Source organism: Pristis pectinata, chromosome 25 (assembly GCF_009764475.1).
Source record: "Pristis pectinata isolate sPriPec2 chromosome 25, sPriPec2.1.pri, whole genome shotgun sequence".
In the NCBI taxonomy this organism is placed as follows: Eukaryota; Metazoa; Chordata; class Chondrichthyes; order Rhinopristiformes; family Pristidae; genus Pristis; species Pristis pectinata.
The window spans coordinates 15821391-15843210 of record NC_067429.1 but is presented as its reverse complement, the minus strand read 5'-3'; the positions used below and the strand labels follow the sequence as shown (position 1 = coordinate 15843210).

Genomic DNA, 21820 nt, shown 5'->3' with positions numbered 1-21820 from the left:
CTCTGAGAAACCTCCACTGGCATACAAGGCCTTGGCCGCAGGCAGAAGAGCTGGCTGTTACTTTAGTAATTAGAGGCCTAAATTAGGACAATGAACTGGGGAGTGAGAGCTTTTTATGAACTATCAGGATGAATCAATTCCATGCTCCTCTGATACCTGATTGGCTCAGTACCAATAACTAAGATGCCACAGAACTGGTGAAGTGGAAAATGGAGGTGATCCTGTAGCAATCAAGAGTCCAGCTGCAATAATTTGCAAGAAGAGTTTGAGTAAAGCTAATTAAACCTTTCACCGGTTATCAGTAATATAAGTGTGAATCTGGAACAATAAATGTCTTTAAGTTACAGTCTAGATACATTCCCATCAGAGAGAATGGTAGGGAAATTAAAGCCAGAGCAGCTGGGTAACCAAGAAGGTAGGAAGTAAAATAGAGCAGAGGAAAGATGCCTGGTTATACCTGGAGATGTCTCTTCACAAGAGAGAACCAGGGTGATTACGTACTGTTCACACGTGATTTAAAAAGAAAATTAAGGAGGCTAAGAGAGAGTCTGAAAAACCACTGGTGGAAAGCATAAAAGGGAGCCCAAAAATATTCCATCCCTATTTCCACTGGCAAAGAATTCTCCATCTCAATATAATTTGCTTCCTGTGAAACTGATTCATTGAGATCCTATTAATCATCCTTAAATTATATGTGTTATGAATCTTACTAAGTTTTTAATAAGTTCTTTTATGCACCATCTATTTCCAAAAATGATAAATTTTGACCATTAACATTGCTTCACTCAGTAACACAGAACCACTAATGGAGCCCAGTTATATGATAGGGAATGAATGCTTTTGGACATCAGGAAACTGGGAAGGGTTTCACAGTTCTGACTCCTGAACTCCTTTAACCCAAAGCAAAGTTGCCACAGCAGTCAGTGTTAAAATGTCTACTGCATCCTGTCTTTTCAGGCTTTACCACAAACAGAGTGCCCGCTCGTCTTGATGCCATCGTGATTGGCAGTGGAATTGGAGGACTTACAGTGGCAGCAGTGCTGGCCAAGGCTGCCAAACGTGTTCTGGTGCTGGAGCAACATGACCAGGCTGGAGGCTGTTGTCACACATTCATTGAAAACGGATTTGAGTTTGATGTTGGTAAGCCATTTCCCAAATGTATCTACAGAGCTCTTCGAATACATTGTTTGGTGGCTTTATCACTTCTTTCTAATGTAAAATAAGTTGGTTCAGTCATTTGATGAGCAGACATGCCCTTTAATGAGAGAGAATGAAAAGTTGCATGATCTGTGTTCCTTGAAACTTCACATGGAACGAGCATGTGCACGCAGAACAAGAGAAGGAGATGAAATGTGCCTGAAGCCAGAGCTTTGAAGTAGCTTCAGGGATGAGGTGAAGAGGATCAGAAAAGAGTTTAAAGGAACAGGAGCAAAATTTCTGAAAGTTCTACCCTAAACTGAGGAAGGTGCATTGCACAGAAGGCCAGAGGCAGGAGGATGGCAGAGCTGGGACTAGGACTGGAGGTGGCTGCAGAAGCAGCAACACACAAGCCCAACAAGGGGTGTATAAATTTGTTTCAGGATAGTAAACCATCAGAGGTCATGGAGTGAAGAACTAATGCACAGGTAGTGAAGGAAACATGCATTTTACAGCTTTGGATCTTGGAACATGTGGCTGTAAATGCATTGAAGGAGATGACTCTTAGTTTGGAAAACAATTTTGTGGTCTTAGTGATAGATTCTGTCGGGGAATAGATCAGCAGGGGACATAATAGGGACCTAAAAAGATTTTATTAAAAGTACCACATATTGAACTTGTCAGCAGAATTGGTGCAAGGATAAATGGCAGCACGAGTGGCAGGATAAGAAAATAAACAACTGAAATAAAACAGAAAGGACTAAAGTGTGGCTATTTTACAAATGTGGGGTCAGTATTAGCACCACTGCTCTCCTGGATACATTAATGGCTTGGACTTTGATGTGCAGGGGATTATCTCGAAGGTGCCAGATGGCAGAAGTACTATCAAGTGTGGAGAAGTTAGTAGCAGACTTCAGGAGGAATACAGATTGAGAATTATTGGTCTGATTAACACAGAAATGCCCTAAGTGATAAATTCTGGTAGAAGAATGAAAAGAGTGGCACAATTACATTTAAACTATGTGGCACAATTGTTAATCTGGGGAAAGAACAGAGAGGCTAGGTGTGGATTAACATATTAGATAAAGGACTGGATAGCAATGTTCAGACTGCTGTACATAAACTTACATTTCTAGAAATTTGTCTCTGATCAGTGGTGCTAAATGTGCTTTCTAGGCCTCTTCCGTCCATTTCATTCCACTGCTCCTGCTGGGTCAGAATCAGATTCAAAATCAGATTTATTATCACTACCTCATGATGCGAAACTTGTTGTTTTGCGGCAGCAGTACAGTGCAAAGACATGAAGCTACTATAAATTACAAAATAAATAAATAGCGCAAAAAAAGGAATAATGAGGTCATGTTTATGCGTTCATGGAATATTCCAGAAAGGAGAGTACGAAAAACATGTAAATGAGACTAAAACTTTGCACATCACTGATTTTGTCCCTATCTGGAATATTGCATTCAAATCTAGCCTTCAAGGAAGATATGAGGTGAATTTATTGGAGCAGAACTGTGGGAGTTCAGTTAGATAAGGGAAATAAGAAAGGCTGGGTTGTTCTCCATAAAGCACCATCAACTCACAGCTTCAAGGTCATGAAAGGAATAGGAAAGCTGAGGTTTTCTGGTCAACTCTCCTGCTTCTTATGACACAAGAAAATAAGGAACCAATTAATTCCCTTTTCTGAGTCTTTCGACACCTGCCCCACCAAGTTTGTTCATGAGGAGAATGCTGATCTGCATATTTAATCCCTTATCACCCCCTTAAACAAATTGAGTAAGATTGCAACCTGGTGAGGTAACAAGACTACCATTGTTAAATCACACTGACTATTTGAAGTTAATGTTCGACTAGCTTCTTTCATAGTAAACTGGTAATATGATTTGTATTTATCCATTCCAAATTATTGCTTTGTACATTTGTTTGTTGTATTAATTTTGAATAATATTGGTGTTTCACTGCACTAGTCATAAAACAAATTGCTTTATTGCAATCATCCCATACTTCCTTATGCCATAGAAGGAGGCCATTTGACCCATCAAGTCTAGACCAGCTTGGAGAGCAATTCTATCAATCTCATTCGCTTACATGTCCATCAACTCCCACTGATTCTCCTGCCACCCATGTATACTAGGGATAATTTACAGTGACCAAATACCCTGCCAACCCACACATCTTAGCGATATGAGAGGGAATTAGACCACCTGGGGGAAGGCCATGCGGTCACAGGGAGAACATGCAAACCCCATGCACAGATCATTGGAGCTCAGGATTGAATCTGAGTCACTGGAGCTGTGAGGGACAGTACTAAGTGCCACATCAGTGTGCCACCCATCTCAATCTATGAAGGTTAGTCTTCAAAGTTCTGGCTTGTGTGTACTCCTTTAATTGGCTGTCTCTGAGATTTTGGCAGGGGCCTAAGGTATTATCAGTGAGCTTCCACAGGATAACACTCAAACCAAACTTTTCTGGATAGGTTATGGGGTCAGAAGTAACCTTTGAAAGAAGGAATTGTCTGGCTTAATTTTGTGCCGAAGTTTATTGTGTAACCTGAAACAGCATTCACAAAATAAAGGGGAAGCAAGCAGGACAGAGATGAGAAGACATTTCTTCACTCACAAGGGACTGAATCTCAGAATCAGAATCAGGTTTACTGTCACTGACATATGTCGTGAAATTTGTTGTTTTGTTTTGTTCTTTACTCAAGAGGTCTGTGGAGGCTCAGTTGCAGAATATAATCAAGACAGTGACTGGTAGATCTTTGGATAGTCAGGAAATCAAGCTGTCTGAGCTTGAGTGGCATTTTGATAGGTACATGAACAGGTAGGGAATTGAGGGATATAGACCACGTGCAGGCAGATTGCAGTTTAAATGGGCATCATGGTTGGCGCAGACATTGTGGGCTGAAGGGCCTTTTCCTGTGCTGTACTGTTCTATGTTCTATGTTCTATGGTATAATGTAGGAAGTGGAACAGAGGTAATAGTTCAGCCATGATCTTATTGAATGGCTACTGTGCTTATGTCTGGAGCAAAGGAGGCTGAGAGGTGACATGAAAGAGGTAAAGATAGGGTAGATAGCCAGTGTCTACTTCCCATGGTAGGGGTGTCTAAAACTAGAGGGCGTAGGTTTAAGGTGAGAGGAGGAGGAGGTTTAAAGGGGAATCCAAGGAGTAAGTTTTTCACACAAATAGTAGCTGATATTTGGAATGAGCTGCCCAACATTTGAAGCACCTAAACAGGTACTTCAATGAGCAAGGCATAAGAGGAATATGGAATTAATGCAAGCAAGTCAGATTAGTATAGATAGGCATAATGTCAGCATAAACATGGTGGGTCTGTTTCTATGCCATACAACTCGATGACTCAAGTTCTGAAACAGGAACTCTGGCACCTGAGCCAGTCAGCCAAGAAAAATTAAAGCTGCTTTATTGCTCCATCTGCTGGCAGAGATGAATTGGGCAACATAGCACAGACGAGAAATGAGAGAACCTGGAGCCTTTGGTTGTTATGGCATAAAATTCACGAAGTTAACCTACTCCTTCCTCTGGCCTCAGGTGTCCATTATATAGGACAAATGCATGAGTGTGGAATGCTGCGTGTCATCATGGACCAAATCACTGATGGGCAGGTGGAATGGCTTCAAATGGATGATCAGTACGATAATATCATCCTGGGTAAAGGTGACAACTCTCGTAAATACGAACTTCACAGGGGCAAGCAAAGGTTTATTGATGCCTTGAAGAGGCAATTTCCTCAGGAGGAGCAAGCAATAGAGAAATATATGACACTTGTAAAGGTAATTTTAAATTTATTCATTTGTATCATTGATATATTAGTGTTAGAAAAACTAAGGGACTTTTCTTCCAAAAATCATCACCTCCTTCTATTTCTATTTATCCCAGTACATTTCTGGAATAACTTCCTCCCTTACCCCTTGTTTAAGTAAGAACATGGACAATATAAACTTTCAATTAATTCACAGTCAATATGTCAGACTTTTAATTTACCAAAGTTTTATTGGTGGAATCTGGAGTTTGCCGGATTCTTACCTTCTGCATCAATAAATTGGAAGAGGAAAGTTGGCAGGTATTCTCGGCCAAGAAATTTATAACAATTCAGACAGAAAGCAGCAAAATGAGAATGGATGCAACTGGTCTTTGAAAGAACAGTGGGCCAAATGGCTTCATTGCATGGTAAGATTCTGCAATACTAATGGCATTTAATGCAGAAAGTATCATCCTCGAAGAAATTTCCTCTTTGTTAACATAATACCAGTTGGTCATGAAAGTCTTTCAAACAAAAATAAAGCAAATTGTTCAAATACTTTGTGGATATTTTACCATAAATGTTTGCTCTTCCCATGCAATTTTGGTCTAAGTGGTATTCGAGAAATTCTTTCAGTTTTATTCGTCCCTCAGTTGGCCCTTAAACTCCATCTAGTGGTCGCTTTATGTGTATCAGGCATTTAAAAACCTCTTTAAAAGACTTAACCATATTCCAGTAAATTAGTAAAAGGATAGCAGTGAAACATTTTCATCTTTTGAAAGCAATGATAGTCATACTGCTTTGAAAGAGTAATCTATGAAGTCCTAAGATATAATGGCCTGGGTTTTGCTGATGTTTGAATACTGGCGGTTCTATTCAGTATTCATACCGAATAGAACTGCCAGTATTCACACATTTAAATGGTAGTCATTCAATGATCTTCATGCAAGGAAGGGAGACTGGAACTTGCTGAGTAATAGTGGGGGCATGCACCTGAAGGTCTAAATGGCCTCCTTTTGTCCAGTAAATGTCTATGATTCCATGTTACAAGACACTCAGCTAGTGGACTTCCCATAGAGCTCCATCTCACTGAGATTCTCCGTTGGGGAATTGAATCCCTGACCCTGTGCTGGTGCTGAGTGAAGACTGACACAGGGTCCTCAAGACCGTTGACTTCAAGGAGATGGTAGAGGCTGCGAGGAAGAGGGGAAAAAATGTTAATTTCCTTTTGCTTAATTACTTGTGATTTGTGCTGTGCCTTTAATTAACTTAAGGTGTTTTATCAACAAAAGTTGAAATAAATTAATTTGTTTCACTGGTTGCTAAGGGTTGCTGAATGTCAGAGAATGCAGGGACATTTTAAACAGCTGGATGTTTAAAAATTTTAGGGGAATCTTGGGATTGGGGCTTTGTTCAATGTGTAGTTCAAAGCTTTGCCACCACTCATAGCTCACTGCTGGAGGATGGGATGGCAAAGGTCAACAGGTGAGGACCTCTGCACTAGGCCAGATATGTTTGGGTGCAGAGTGACTCCAGATCAATCGTGGGCAGTAGGCTCATGCCAGCAAGTTCTGGCCCAATTACTGGTACATGAGAAATATCCCATCCAATGACTTGTTCAGTGCATATCTACTTGAAGGGAAAGTGTGGTGATCTTTTGTTAAATAAATTGCTTCTGAATGTCCTAGAAATGTGATCATTCCTTCAGTTCCACGAATAGTAAATGCGATCATTTTTATTGATGTTGCAGCAAGCTTCAAAACATGTACCCCTGATGGCTATCCTGAAAATGATTCCCTTTCCTTTGGCCAAATTTCTTGTCAGCACTGGCATTATCCATTGGATCTCCACAATATTTAAGGTTGCAAGCACAAGCGTTACTCATATTGTTAATGAGCTGACAGAAAACCCAGATCTAAGAGCCGTCTTTTGCTACATGTTCACTGGTAAGAGAATGCTTTTATGTTCCCCCCTTCTCTTCTTGTCTGCTATAACTGTAAGATCTCAGATAGGAATAAATTCTAAGATGATCACATGAGCCTATTTATGCCTTTCAGGTGCTGATTCAGTTGACATCTTGTCTATCTTTACAGTTCATTTTGTTTTTATTCATCAGTGGATTTAAGAGTGTGCTCACTTCCAGAAATCCATAGCAAAACAAATTTTTATTTTTCTTTCATTGTGCATACTTAATGCAGTGGGTCAGCAGACCTATCCACTCTCAGTGCATTGTTCCACATGCTGCAGGATGCACTGCCGATACTCGCCAAGTCTTGCCCAAACATCTCCTTGTAAACTGCTGTCTCTGAATATGCAAGGCCAGTTTTTATTGTCCCTCGCTAACTTCCCTTGAATTGGCTTGCTTGGCCATTTCAGAAGGCAGTTAAAATTCAGCCATGTTGTTATCCATCTAAAGTCACATGTTAGCCGGACAGGGTTAGGCATTAATAAATGTTTCTTGTTTATTATTAACAATAACATTTGTTCTCAAATTCTAGATTTTAATCTCTTTATACATGTATTTAATTACTTTCCCACTTCTGTGGGATTTAAAGTCAACTGCTCAGGCTAATTGATTGCAGAAGAAATAATTTAAATGTAGATGTCCTTACCCTGCCAGACGCTGTTGTCTCTGAGCTCTCCTCCTGTTAAATAATTTCTCCAAAGTTCTAGCAAGTATTATAGAGAAAATTAACAATTTTTAACACCACGGGTCCTTGTCAGTAGATTTTAATTATAGTTGATGATCTTCCAAAATAAACTACTGCTTCATTTTCATTAGTTAGCTATTGCTTGGAGCAGATTATTGATTTTACAAAAACAATGAATCAGGTAACAGTAATTTCGATAAAAATAATTCATACCTAAAGTCTGTGCTGTGCAATATTAGCAACTGATGTGAATGTGCCTCTTAATGGCTAAAATCGCAGACAAGGTATCATTAAAACATATTTTCATTGATGTTCATCCCTGGTCAAAAGTGAAAAATGTGTTATAGAGTTGCAGCTGCATTTTTTAAGTTTGAAATTCATTTTCATTGAATTCAATGAAATTAAATTTCAGAAGCAGGGTAGAACATGTAATCACTGCCAAATATCACATTTAGTGAAGCACATCAGGGGTGGATTTCTAGACAGTTGAGAGTTCCATACCCATGTCATGCAGAGAAATTTCTAAATATAACCGTCTAAAGATGAGACATCGATCAGCAAATCCGTACTATAGATGTAGGCTAAAATTCCGGTCAATTTGCAATTCTGTTCAATTGTGGAGTTTAATATACGCTTGCAAAGTTATGTTTATGGAGTAATGATTTCAGAAAGAAGGAAATTATTGCATGAATGTACAGATTATTTATGGTAGGAATCACAGTCTCTTTGCCTCTCTAGGTGTTCCACCCAAAGACACCAGCTTTGTAATGAATGCGTTACTGGTACACCACTATAAGCGTGGTGCATGGTATCCCAAAGGAGGGGCTAGCCAGATTGCTTTCCATTGTATTCCAGTTATCCAGAGAGCAGGCGGAGCTGTTCTTGTGCGTGCTCCTGTGCAACGAATCTTAATTAACAAAGATGGAAAAGCCTGTGGTGAGTTTAAAGCCAAACCTTTTCACTACCTCTTCTCTGACCCTTCCTGCCCACAAAGGAAGAACAATGTAGCCTTCATGAAACTATGTCTATTAATAGCCTATTCCACTTTGGTCCTGTCAACTGGTCAATTCCTTCTTCATCTCAAAAAGAGTTGCATTTCATCTTTGAGCTACCCTGCTCAAATGGGCAACTTTTCACTCGAACTAAAGAATGATACAAATACTAAGAGTGCAAACTCTGGTGTAAACTCAAACTCAAGTGTAAATTGACATTGTTAGTAACTTATGGAGCCAAATTTGCATCAGTGGAATCTACAGCACCATCAGTTGCAGGGAAGTCATGGTCCATGGTTCTACATCATCCAATCTACCAGTGGCATTCAAAGCTCCAAGTATGGCATATGGAGAGAGTTCAGCACATGAACATGCTGATCCAATGATAGATTAACCTGTTAACTTCTGCTCCAATTCTATCTGCCTTTCCTTTTTAAAATGAAGCATTATTTTATGCAGAGAAGGGAAATGCTTCTTTGTGTCTGCACTCTCCTGCAGAGGATTTGATATTGCTCCAATTTGAAATCATCAGTCATGCACAAGACACCATCTTTCTACCTCATCAATTGGCTGCTGATGAGCTTAAATAAAAGTGAAGACACCAGCTCTTCATAAACGTGGTTCATCACCAAACAGAGATTTATTTGGCAATGTTTTCCACAGACAAGGTAAACATAAATGAAAATAGAGGCATTAATTGCAAAAGTACACGTCAGATTAAATGGACGGAGTGGAAAGATTTTATTTCCTTTATGCATTTTTACCCTGTTAATGAGTTCCTATCTGCACTGTTAGAAAGTCAGGTCTTTCGATTTTCTCAGAAAATTCACACCCACACCAACAAACTCATCTACTCGTTGTGTTTTCATCTACATGATTACAACATGGCTAATTGGTCAAGAATTTGAGCTAGAGCAGATCGAAAGTTGCAGTTTTCACTTCAGTTGGTCTCTTCAGCCTTGTAAAATTTACTTTTAGGGAAAATAATATCAACGGCTATGAGCTTTCTCATGAGTTTTATTTACTATAACCATATGTTCTTGTAGGTGTGGCTGTAAATAAAGGGCAAGAGGAAATATGTATTTATGCATCTTCAGTGATCTCTGATGCTGGAATATACAACACCTACGAACATCTTTTACCAAAAGAAATCCAAGCCAAACCTGGTAAGAAAATAATCTACTTTATCTTACTGTGGCAAACATATCTTATTGTATCAGGATGAATTTTCTTCACCTGGAATATCTATACTTTTCAGCTCTGCAGCACAAGGCTGATAAACAGTTGATCTTTATAGTCAATGTTGTCACATAGGCAAAAGCATATTTCTAAGTTCACTCGACTCCATTAGCAAATGCTATTACTGAAGACATCAACAAATTATTAAATATCCTGATTATTTTTCTTTCCACCACGCAATAGAATGCAACAGGACAGGCCATATATTGTTTAGTTATGAAAAGTTCTATGTGGAACTGCAGCATTTAGCACCAGCAGGTTCAGAACTCTCTCCTGAGTGTGGATATCCCAAACTTATTAGTTGTGTCCCATTGGAGATTTCCTGACTATGTCCCACCACTAGAATCTCCATAGTCCAATAGTGGAACAGGAGCTTGCTGACATTACTCAGCACCAGGGAATCTGCTGCCTCTTTCTACACCAAACTAGATCTGGCCCAGCATCTGCAAACCCATTTACTTAAATGGAAATTGTACAGCTTTTAAAGAGGAAGCTAAGATTGAAATAAGATAGATTTTTAACTCTTTGTGTTTGCCATTTTTAAAAATATTTCAAAGTATTTAAAATTATTTAGGTGATTTTATATAGAAAAGGTTTATTTAATTTCTTGATCGCTTATTATATTATTAATTGCCTTTAAATGTTGACCAATGTTAGGGACATTCAGAAGCATTGAAAATTCTTGCGCCTTTGGCATCCAATAAAGGCTGTGATGAGACTTTGCTGAATGCCACAAGTTTCCTGAGCGTTTTGTGGGCAGGGCTTGTTTTGGTGCACTCAACAGGATTTGGTCACACCAGCTGAGACCATGTCAATGCTCAGAGCCTTACTGCTCAGCTTCAAAATGGCTCCTACCAGCAAGATCTGCCATACAGATCTGGAGCAGGTAAGAACGGGACATTGGGGAATGCAAGTGGTGAGTATGGGTGGCAGACTCCACTCAAGAAAACTTGGTCCATGAATGCTGATCAGTAATCTTTTTTTTCCCTATGTAGCCATTCAGTCACAACTTGGCATGGTACAGCACAGCATGGGATCATTCCTTGTGTTCGTTGGTCTCAAAGGTACAAAAGAAGAGTTAGGATTGAAGGCAACCAATTATTGGATTTATCAAAACAACAACCTGGATGAGTTGTAAGTCACTGCAACATCCACTTATGTCAGTTCCAATGCCAGCAATTGAACATTGTGCAAGGTTGAGGGGAGTGGCGGTGGAGGTGTTCTGGGGTATGCAACACTATTCTGTTGTGTGCACCAGTGTCAATAACAAAGATGCACAGTAAAAGCAGCACTTGTAAAGGCAAGCCAATCCCACTCCAAAATTTCAAGTCCAACACTCATCAGTTTCTGTTCCTACACCTAGGATTTCCTCCCTAAAACATATTGCTTCTCCATCCCTTTCTTCCTCCTTTGAGCCTTCTTCTATCATCTCCAATGGCTTGGATTTTCATGAGAAGTGCTGGCAGTTCCCCACATGATTTCTGGAGGTTCACGACTCCTGTATCAGCATGTGGGAACTATCAGAGTTGTCCGTGTCACAGTCATTCTGATTTTGCTCTAAACCTAATCAGCAACCGAGTTACAACATCCCGTAGTTTCCCAATAGCTCTGGTGGGAAATTGGTTAGACCTGCACATTATTTCATTGGAGAGGAAGGGTTGTGAGGGAGAGAGGTATATTATGGTTAATTTTTTTTGTATTAACTGAATTAACTTAAATATATTTAGTTGTTTTTAAGTGTATTTTCTGTTTAAAGTTCTTTTAAAATATAATAACTTTTATATATTTTATTAGTGTGATTCAAACTCTTTGGTGGTACTAACACTAATTTCATCTGGGAGTTACGTGGCATAAAGGCTACCTAAACATTTCAATGAGTGGGGCTTACCATTTATGGATGGGTAACCCTGTGTTCCATGGTCCTCATCAATCAGGTCAGAGCTAACTGCATTCACTAAGTCTTGCCTTGAAGTTGCCTGCACGTAAGTATGATCCTGGTGGGTGGGGACAACTTACATGGAGAGTTCAACATGTCATTTGCTTCTTTTCTCTCTATCTAATGCCCTCATTCACCAAAACAATTCCATTACCCACATAGCTTTGGAAATCACTCCAACACAAATATTCCCTTTGTTCTCTCCACCTTTCCCCCTCTCTGCCACTTAAAATACACCTGTTTTCTCACTTTTCTGGTTCTGATAAAAGGGCAATGACCTGAAACATTCTTTGTGTCCCTCTCCACAGACGCTGCCTGGCCTGTTGAACATTTCTGTCATTCACTATTTTTGATTCAGATTTCCAATATCTGCTGCTTTCTGCTTCAGAGAAGGTATAACCATGTGTCAGTCCTCTAACTGTTCACATCGAAAATCAGTGGAACTACCTTTCCTGAAATCAAAAACATTTCCAAAGCTATTCTAAAAATGATTAAATGTAAAGGATGAAAGGTTTGATTGTTTCTATTCCTGAGTTTCATGTTTCAGAATGAACCACACCATTTCTGCAAGCAAGGAAGAATTTATCAAAACTATCCCGATGTTATTTATTACCTTTCCATCTGCCAAGGATTTCACCTGGCAGGAACGACATCCAGGTAATTACCAGCAATGTGTGTTGAGGGAGTTGGGCAGACAAACAGAGCATGAGACCAATTAAATAATCAATAATTAAGTATTTAATAACTAAATAATTAAGTTTTTTAAAGGATACACACATAGGCATGCCTTTCCGGTGCATGTCCATAGTGCAAAGAGACATCTAGTCTCCCAGAACATGAGACTAACTTGATGTGCTTGTAAAATTCTTATCGGCTACATTTAGGCTGTTGTAGTTCTTTCAAGGCACAATGTTTAAGGAAGCTTTCACACAATTACAAAGATTTATGCTGATTCAAAACTAATTTTTCCTTTTCTCCCTGTTGCATGGCTTCCCTTTGGGAAAGTTTGCACTGACCTGGCAGTGATATCTTTAATTGTACAATGTCTTCTTGCCACACAAAGCTTCAGAAAAAAGGTCAATCTGAACTTAGTATCTGTTGTGTGAATTGTTTAATATCAAACCCCATCTGCAGCAATAAATAGTATCCAATTTGTATACCATGTTGCTTGTTTACTGATCTCTGGTCATCTCTTGGGCCACAACTGCAGAGAGACCTACAAATTGAGTCAACAATTATGATCATGGAGGGTATCACAGTGAGCTGTATCCTCACAGCAGATCCAACAGAAGGGAAGGCCATCCTACATCTGCAGGGCAAAGTCAGTCAGTTGGTGGGAGGAGTGTGGGAGAAGAGCCGTGTGTATAAACAACCTAACTAGTAGCTGCTGAGCCACTCCCCAGAAAAGAGATTGGAGCTCCCTCTGTGGCCCCAGTCTGGGTTGTCTGGTGAGTCTCCATGATGATAGACTTGGCCCACCTTCTCCAAGCTGAGCAATGTGAGCAGGGTTTCTCCCAATTATCTGTTATACTGAATTTCCTGCATCTTGGCACCTTTGGCCCACTTCCATGCCACAGGTAGCTGGATGGAGAGTATGGTTTTATCCTTCGTCTACATTAACCATGAACATAAACAGATAACACCATCCTTGTTTTGTATGACTCTTGTGCATGTAGAATAGCAACAATAATATAGCATTTATGTCATTGAAACAGAAAATTGCAACAATAATATAGCATTTATGTCATTGAAACAGAAAAAGCAGCAGTATGTGTGTCTGTGATGCCTCCTTTATATTTGTGCATTGAACATTGAATTATTTGATTTTCCACAACTTGCTTCAGGTGACCACAGTTGCAAATTGGAGAGATTTCAACATTCCATTTATGCATTGAGTGTGTGGGCTAGGAATGAAGAGCAGAAACTTGGGCTGAATTTTTCCATGGTGTAGAGCTTTTGAGGCCAAATGTGGAAATCCACAGGCATCTGGGCTGATATCAGATGCTTCCTCACAGTCTGGAGCTCAAACCTGTGATCTTTGGATCCACATGGTTCTGTTACAGAATTACTTCACTGAGGCGAATCAATTTTTATGCACCCCCATCAAAAGAAGAGTGTGGTGTATGAATGGGACACGTGCAGAACATAGCAAGTAGAGTGTTGATAGTTTATGTACATAGCCAATTGTACTGTTGAAATTGAAATGAGAATTTGCAAAAATATCTACATTTTTATTTCTAAAATAATTTGTGTACATTTATGCAAAGTACCTTTATGACAAAATGATAATCAGAACAGTCACAGTGAATGAGCCAAGAAGGCTTTCTCCTGAGATTCCCAGCATTACGGTAGCCAATCTTTAGCCAATATATTCACTTGTGATATAAAGAAATGGCAAAGGGCACTGGGAACAGCACATGTGATGGGGCAAGACACCACCCCAGCTCCAGTACTGAAGACTTGCACTCCAGGACTAGCCACACTCAAACCAAGCTGTTCCAGTACAAGTACAACTCTGGGATCCGTAGCACATTGACCAGGTACATCCTGATCAAAAAAAAAGAACATATCCAATTCAACTAGTTACTGCTTAATCAGTCTACTCTCAATTATGAACAAAGTGACAGAAACTGTCATCAACAGTGTTATCAAGTAGCACTTATTCATCAATACTCTGCTCACCAGTGCCTTGTTAGGGTTTCACCAAGACCACTCAGTTCCAGACCTCATAACAGCCTTGGCCTAAACATGGAGCAAAGAACTGAATTCCAGAGGTAAGGTGAGAGTTACTGCCTTGACATCAAGCTTGCATATTACCACTTGTGAGATCAAAGAGACCTGGTAAAACTCAAGGCAATGGTGTGGAGGAAAAAGTACTCCAGTTGTCTGAGTCATACCTTGCACAAAGGAAGATGGCTGGAGGTTAATTACCCCATCCCCAGGAGTTCCTCGGAGAAGAGACTGGGCCCAAACGTTCCTGGACCTTCTCTCCATAGAAGGTTACAAGTGAAGTTGATTGTTAATAATTCCACAATGTTTAATTCCATTCACAACTCCTCAGCAACTGAAGCAGCCCATGTCTACATGCAGCAAGGCCTAAATAACATTCAGGCATGGGCCATTAAGTGGCAAGTAACATTGGCAGCACATAAGCACCAGGCAATGACCATCTCTAACAAGAGAGAGATTAATCACTTCCAATTAACACTCAATGGCTTTAAGATCATTGACCTTGGCACCATCAATGTCCTGACAGTGACTCACCTCCTGACACCTAAAAGTCTTCCACCATCCACAAGACACAATACAGTTCTGTGATGGAATCCTCTCCTGGATGAGTGCAGGTCCAACAACATTCAAAATGTTTGACACCACCAGGCAAAGCAACCTGCTTGATTGGTACCTCCATCCACCACCGTATATATTTCATTCCCCCCAGCACTGATGCATCAACCTCTTAGGCCACTCCAACAACACCTCCCAAATAACCTCTACCAACAAGAAGAACAATGGCTTTGGGTACACCAAAACACTACTGCCCACATGTTGATCTCCAACTCGCACGCCATTCTGACTAGGAAATAAGTCGCTGTTCCTTCATTGTTGCAGGGGATAAATCATGAATTTCCCTCCCTACAGCATTATGGGTGTATCTTCATCAGTAGAGTTTCAAAGTTTTAAGAAGGCAACTCACCACCACCTTCTCAAGGTCAATTAGGGATGGACCAATAAATGCTGGCCCTGCCAGCAACATCCATATCCAAAGAAAGGACAAAATAAAAGAAAATGAAGACGGGCACCAGTAAATATTCTGCAGAAACTCTGGGAACAAATCACATCATTAAATATTTGTTAGCCTGCTGTTATTATAAAGCACCCTATGGTTTTAGAGTCATTAACATTACCATTCACAACAGGACCTCAAAGTTTGCATTTTGATTTACACAACTGAAATTTCAGCAGGCTCTCTCTTTGAAAAGTAGATAAAATCAATGTATAGTAGCTGCAAACATGGAAAAATAAGAACAGGAAAAGATTGTTCGCCCATTTGAGCTTGCTCCACCCTTCAATATGATCATGGCTTATCCATTACCTTAATGCCACATTCCTACAGTCTCCCTATACCCCTTGATGCCTTTAGTATCTGTCTATTTCCTCCTTAAATAAACTCAGTGACAGTGTCCATAGCCTTCTATGGTAGAGAATTCCACAGGTTTATCACTCTCATAGTGAAGGAATGTTTCCTCATCTCAGTCCTAAATGACTTGCCTCATAACCTGTGACTGTGATGGCTGGTTCTAGACATCTCCAGCTAGGGGAAGCAACTGCCCAGCATTTAGTCTTTCAAGCTCTGTCAGTATTTTGTATGTTTCTATTAGATCTCCTCTCATTCTTCAAAATTCTAATGAGTATCAGCTTAGTCAGCCCAATTTCCCAACAAGTGACAGTCCTGCCAACCCAGAAATCAGTTTGGTGAACCTTCGTTACACTCCCTCAATAGCAAGTGTAATCTTTCTTAGGTAAGGAGACCAAAACTGCACACAATATTTCAGGTGTGGTCTCCTACTCAAAATCTCTTGCAATGACAGCCAATATACTATTTGCCTTCTTAAAACAATCAGCTACACTTGCATGTTTACTTTCAATGACTGGTGTACAAGAATATCAACATTTCCCAATCTCTCACCATTTAACTAATACTCTGCATTTCTTTTCTTCTTACCCATGTCAATACTTCCAGATTTATTCATGTTTTACTGCATCTGCTACATATTTGTCCAATCACTCAAAATATCTAAATCGTCTTGAAGCCTCTTTGCATCCTCCTCAGGTCTCGCTATCCCACCCAATGTTGTGCTGTTGGCAAACTTAGAAATATTAAGCACACTCACTGTGGTACCTCAATGGTCACTGCATGCCACCCCAAAAAAGACCATTTATTACTAGTTTCTGTTTTCTGTCTGTCAACCAGTTTTTAATTCATAGAGAATCAGAATCAGAATCAGAATCAGGATTATTATCACTGACATATGTTGTGAAATTTGTTGTATTGTGGCAGCAGTACAGTGCAAGACATAAAAGTTATAAAAATAAATAAATAGTGCAAAAGAGGAATAATGTGGCAGTGTTCGTGGGTTCATCGACTGTTCAGAAATCTGATGGTAGAGGGGAAGAAGCTGTTCCTGAAACACTGAGTTTGGGTCTTCAGGCTCTGCACCTCTTCCCCAATGGTAGTAATGTGAAGAAGGGCACATCCCGGTGGTGAGGGTCCTTAGTGATGGATGACACCTTCTTGAGGCACCGTCTCTTGAAGACGTCCTTAATGGTGGGGAAGGTTGTGCCCGTGATGGAGCTGGCTGAGCCTACAACCCTCTGCAGCCTCTTTTGATCTTGCGCATTGGAGCCTCCATACCAGGCAGTGATGGAACCAGTCTGAATGCTCTCCACCATTCATCTATAGAAATTTGCAAGAGTCTTATATAATTACAATTATATAATCCATAATCTCATGTGTTTTAATTTTGCACACTTACTTGTTATGTAGGTCTTTATGTAAGTCCTTCTGAAAATCTCAATATACTGCATTGTTCTTTCTTAGTAATTCTACCAGTTATATTCTCAAAAGCCTCCATTGGGTGTGTCAAACAATACCTGCCTTTCATAAGTCCATGTTCATTTCATCGAATTTATATTTATATTTTCTCAATGATCTGTTAGCTCATCTTTCATTATACACTCCAGCATTTTCCCTACCACTGATGTAAGCTAACTTGCCTGTAGTTCCATGTTTTCTCTCCTTTTTAATACAGCAGTTACACTGGCTGCCCTCCAGTTTTTGGAAGATGACAATATGCATTCCATTATTTCCACTCCTATCTCTTTTAGTACTCCGGAATGCAAATTATCAGGCCCTGGCAATTTATTGGCTTTCAGTTCTGCTAGTTTCTCCAGCACGTTTTTATTTACTATTATTAATTTCCTTTAAATCCTCCTTTTAATTCTACTCGTACTTCTCTTGCATTTCTAGAAAGTTGTTTGTCCATGAAGTTTTTGGATGAGATTTTGCCTAATTGCACTTCCATTTCTTTGTCCACCATTATAAGTTCTCCTGTGGTAAGGGATTTTTGTTTGTTTTCACACATCTTCCTTCTTTTTGTATACTTATAGAAGATTTTACCATCTGCTTTTATACTCCTTTACTCTCTAAATCTATTTTTATTTCAGTAATCCATTCCTTGACCCTTTTTAGTTAAATTATAAGTTACTCTCATTCCTCAGGCTCGGTACTTTTTCTAGCAGCTTGAAATGATTCCTTTTCAGATCTAACACTTTTCTTAAATTGTTTTGTTAGCCATATTTGTGTTGCTTTTTGAATAAATCTGGATCAACCTAAAAACTGCCAGATTGTTGTGCAATCCCATCCAGTTCACTAATATCCTGATCTGGTCTATATGTGTCTTCCGGTCCCCTGGAATGAAATGAAATGAACAAAACCGAATGTTAAAAAAAGCAGTTCCAGCATTGTTCCTTAAATGTTAGCCATTGTCTGTCCACCATCATGACTTTCAATGGAAGTCCCTAATCTATCTAGCCAACTCACTGTTCATATCTTTATATTTTCTTTTGTTAAGATGTAGGATCCTAGTTTCAGATTAGCTTTCCAATTTAATGAGGAACTCTATTGTGATATGTTCACTCTCTCTTAAAGGATCTCACACAGCAAGGTTTTTAACTAACTCCTTCTCATTGCACAGTATCCAATCCAGGAGGGCCTGCTCATTAGTTGGCTTCTCAATTTAGTGGTCTGAAAAAAAGAGAAACAGTCCAGGAATTCAACCTCCACAGTATTTTTTCTAACTTGGTTTGACCAGTCCATAGTTAGATTAAAGTCACCCATGATTACTGCAGTACTCATGTTATTTGCATCTCTATTATTTTTGTTTGACTCATTCCCCTTTATTGCCACAACTCTTTGGAAGCCTATGGACATCCCCCACTAATGGTTTCTGCCTCTTGGTGCTTCTGAGCTCCATGAACACTAGTTCTACGTGTTGATTTTCTGAGGCAGTATCCTTTCTCACCTTTGCACTGATTTCATCTTTTACAAACAACATCATTTCATTCCTTTGATCCCATCCTTCTTAAATATCAAATATCCCTGGATATTCAGCTCCCAGCCTTGTCACCCTGAGTTATGCTTTGCAATAGTAATTATATCATATCTGTTTACAAGTATTTGTGTTGTTAATTTGTCTATTTTATTACAAAGGTGTTGTATCTGAAGCCACAGTATTTGTAATAGAGTAACAGCACTAGTAGATGTAAACAGATTTGATATCATTGTCATTGCAGAGGCATGACAGCAGGCACCAAACATGTGAACATTTTCGGACATCCTAACATTTGTTTATGCACTATGGCACCATTTGCCAAACTATCATCTTTTTCTTTATATTTTAATCCATCCCAGTTCAAAAGGTGATTCAATGTTACTTGAGGTACACATTCAAGGGTAAGAGATTTTCTCACACTAACAATGCAAATGAAAGCACCTGGGCTTTATGATCGATCAAAAGGCGATTAATTGATGGAATTGTGAAGCAATTCAGACCCTAATTTGTCAGTACCCAATTATTGGAAGGCAAACTGAAGAGAGAAAGAACAATTGTCAAAAAGGTCACACAAGCATTAAAACATTTTGGTTGTATTTTACTTTTCAACTGAGAATGTTGTTACTTACAGTCTGTGTTAAGGAGAACAGTTAGTAACTAGGCTTGATTTGATTTACTAATCTCTCTGCGGTATGCAGAGATGAAAATATCTGCAGACTATAGTGACACGTTTAAACTTTTGGTCTTCACAAACTATCTAGAGAATAACTGCACATGTTTCTGATTGTCAGGAAATTCATGTATGACTATTCTGACCATGGCTCGCTACGAGTGGTTTGAAGAATGGAAGGACAGAAAAGTAAAGAATAGAGGAGCGGATTATGAAAAGTGGAAGATGGGCATTGCCAGGAAACTATTAGACTGGGCCATAGATTTATTTCCGCAGCTGAAGGATAAGGTATCATTAAACCCATGATTCCTTTCTTTTTAGCTTGTTGCTGGCAAGGCCAGTATTGATTGTTCAGATCTCATTGTCTGCTGAATTGAATGACCGTGCTGCAATATTTAGGTGCAGTTAAGAGTCAATCATGTCAGAGAGTCTGGAGTCACATATAGACCAGACCAGGATATTAATGAACTGGATAGGATTGCACAATCATCTGGTAGTTTTAAGACTGATCCAGATTCATTTAATGGCTTTAATTTTAAGTACCCCAGCTGCATATGACAATGAACTCGACTTGGACATTGCATTGGCAGGATTCAAACTCATATCTACCAGTGGTCCATGACTTCTGGATGCTTGTCCAGTAACCCAGCCATTATGTCTCCATACCCCTTACTGAGCATCTCAACACTCCATGCTTGCCTTCATTGCTAGGGGCATAGAGTCTAAGAGTCAGGAAGTCATGATGCAGTTGTATAAATGTTTGATTAGGCATCACTTGGAGTATGCGTGCAGTTCTGGTCACCCATTACAGGAAGGATGTGGAGGCTTTGGAGAGGGTTCAGAAGAGGTTTACCAGGATGCTGCCTGGATTAGAGGGTAATAGTTATAAGGAGAGGTTGGACAAACTTGGTTTGTTTTCTCTGGAACATCGGAGTCTGAGAGGACACCTGATAGAAGTTTATAAAATTATGAGAGGCATGGATAGGGTAGATAGCCAGAATCTTTCTCCCAGGGTAGTAATGTGGAATACTAGTGGGTATAGCTCTAAAGCAAGAAAGAGAAAGTTTAAAGAAGATGTGTGGGGCAAGTGTTTTTACACAGAGAGAGGTAGGTGCCTAGAACGCGCTGCCAGGGGTGGTAGTGGAAGCAGATACGGTCGCAACATTCAAGAGGCTTTTAGATAAGCATATGGATGTCCAGGGAATGGAGGGATATGGATTATGTGCAGGCAGAAGGGATTAGTTTAATATGACATTATGCTTGGCACAAACACAAAGGCCTGTTCCTGTGCCATACTGTTCTACGTTCTAAAGAATCCAAAGATTTACACCCTTAGAGTAAAGGAATTGCTCTTTACACTCACTGATCATTACTAATATCAGCATTCTAGCCTAGAAACTTAAATTCCCCACACTATTGTGGTGGGATTTGGACATTTTCAGATCAACTGTGCAGGGGCTTGAATTTCAAGTCCAGTGACTTAACCACTATTCTTTTTGTATTTCTCTCTAAAGTAGAAGGATTTTGAAGTGATTTTTTTCATTACTGCTTTCACACACAATTCCACCACCTTTCCTCAACTGCATTTCCCCTATTTCCTGCATGTCTGTTTGCACTCGCTCCCCAGGACAGTTCCCCTGGTACTCACCTTCAATCCCACCAGCCTTCACGTTCAACGCATTATCCTCCAGCTCCAACATGATCCCACCACCAGTCACATCTTCCCCTCTCCTCCCCTTTCTGCATTTTGCAGGGACTGCTCACTTTGTGACTCCCTGATCCACTCTTCCATCCCCATCCACCAGTCCCCATACCGTGACATCTTCCAATGCCAATGGAGGAGATACACCTCCAGTCCATTCACCTCTACCCTTCCCACCGTCCAGGAGTCCAAAACAACTATTAAGTGAGCAGCAATTCACTTGCACTTCTTCCACTGCATTTGATGTTCACAGTGTGGCCTCCACTGCATCGGAGAAACCAAATACAGATTAGGTGATGACTCTGTGGGAGCACTTGTGCTTAGTCTGCAGGGGTGACCCTGAGCTTCCTGTCACATGCCACTTTTATTCTCATCTCACTCCCGTTTCTGACCTGTCTGTCTGTGGCTTCCTCCATTGCTGTAGTGAGATCCAATGTAAACCAGAAAAACAAGATCTTATCTTCTGTCCTGGTACTTTGCAATTTTCCAACTTCAGTTGAACTACTCCCTCGTTGTTTCCCATTATCGTGCTTACTTCCCCTTTTCTTCAAATTCCCTTGCTTATGGTCATGCTCCTTATCACCTGATCTGTTTTAACCTACCTCCACAAAGG

General features: G+C 39.9%; 1 protein-coding gene across 1 annotated transcript in view; it reads left to right on the top strand.

The window, feature by feature from the left end:
* Nucleotides 1–21820, top strand: part of si:ch1073-13h15.3 (all-trans-retinol 13,14-reductase) — a 68684-nt gene that overhangs the window by 40721 nt on the left and 6143 nt on the right. The window contains exons 5-12 of the mRNA XM_052038394.1: nt 958–1140; nt 4695–4936; nt 6656–6851; nt 8295–8492; nt 9595–9714; nt 10783–10921; nt 12271–12380; nt 19627–19793. Of these exons, the coding sequence (XP_051894354.1) occupies nt 958–1140; nt 4695–4936; nt 6656–6851; nt 8295–8492; nt 9595–9714; nt 10783–10921; nt 12271–12380; nt 19627–19793 (1355 nt within the window). The remainder of the gene's footprint in view (nt 1–957; nt 1141–4694; nt 4937–6655; nt 6852–8294; nt 8493–9594; nt 9715–10782; nt 10922–12270; nt 12381–19626; nt 19794–21820) is intronic.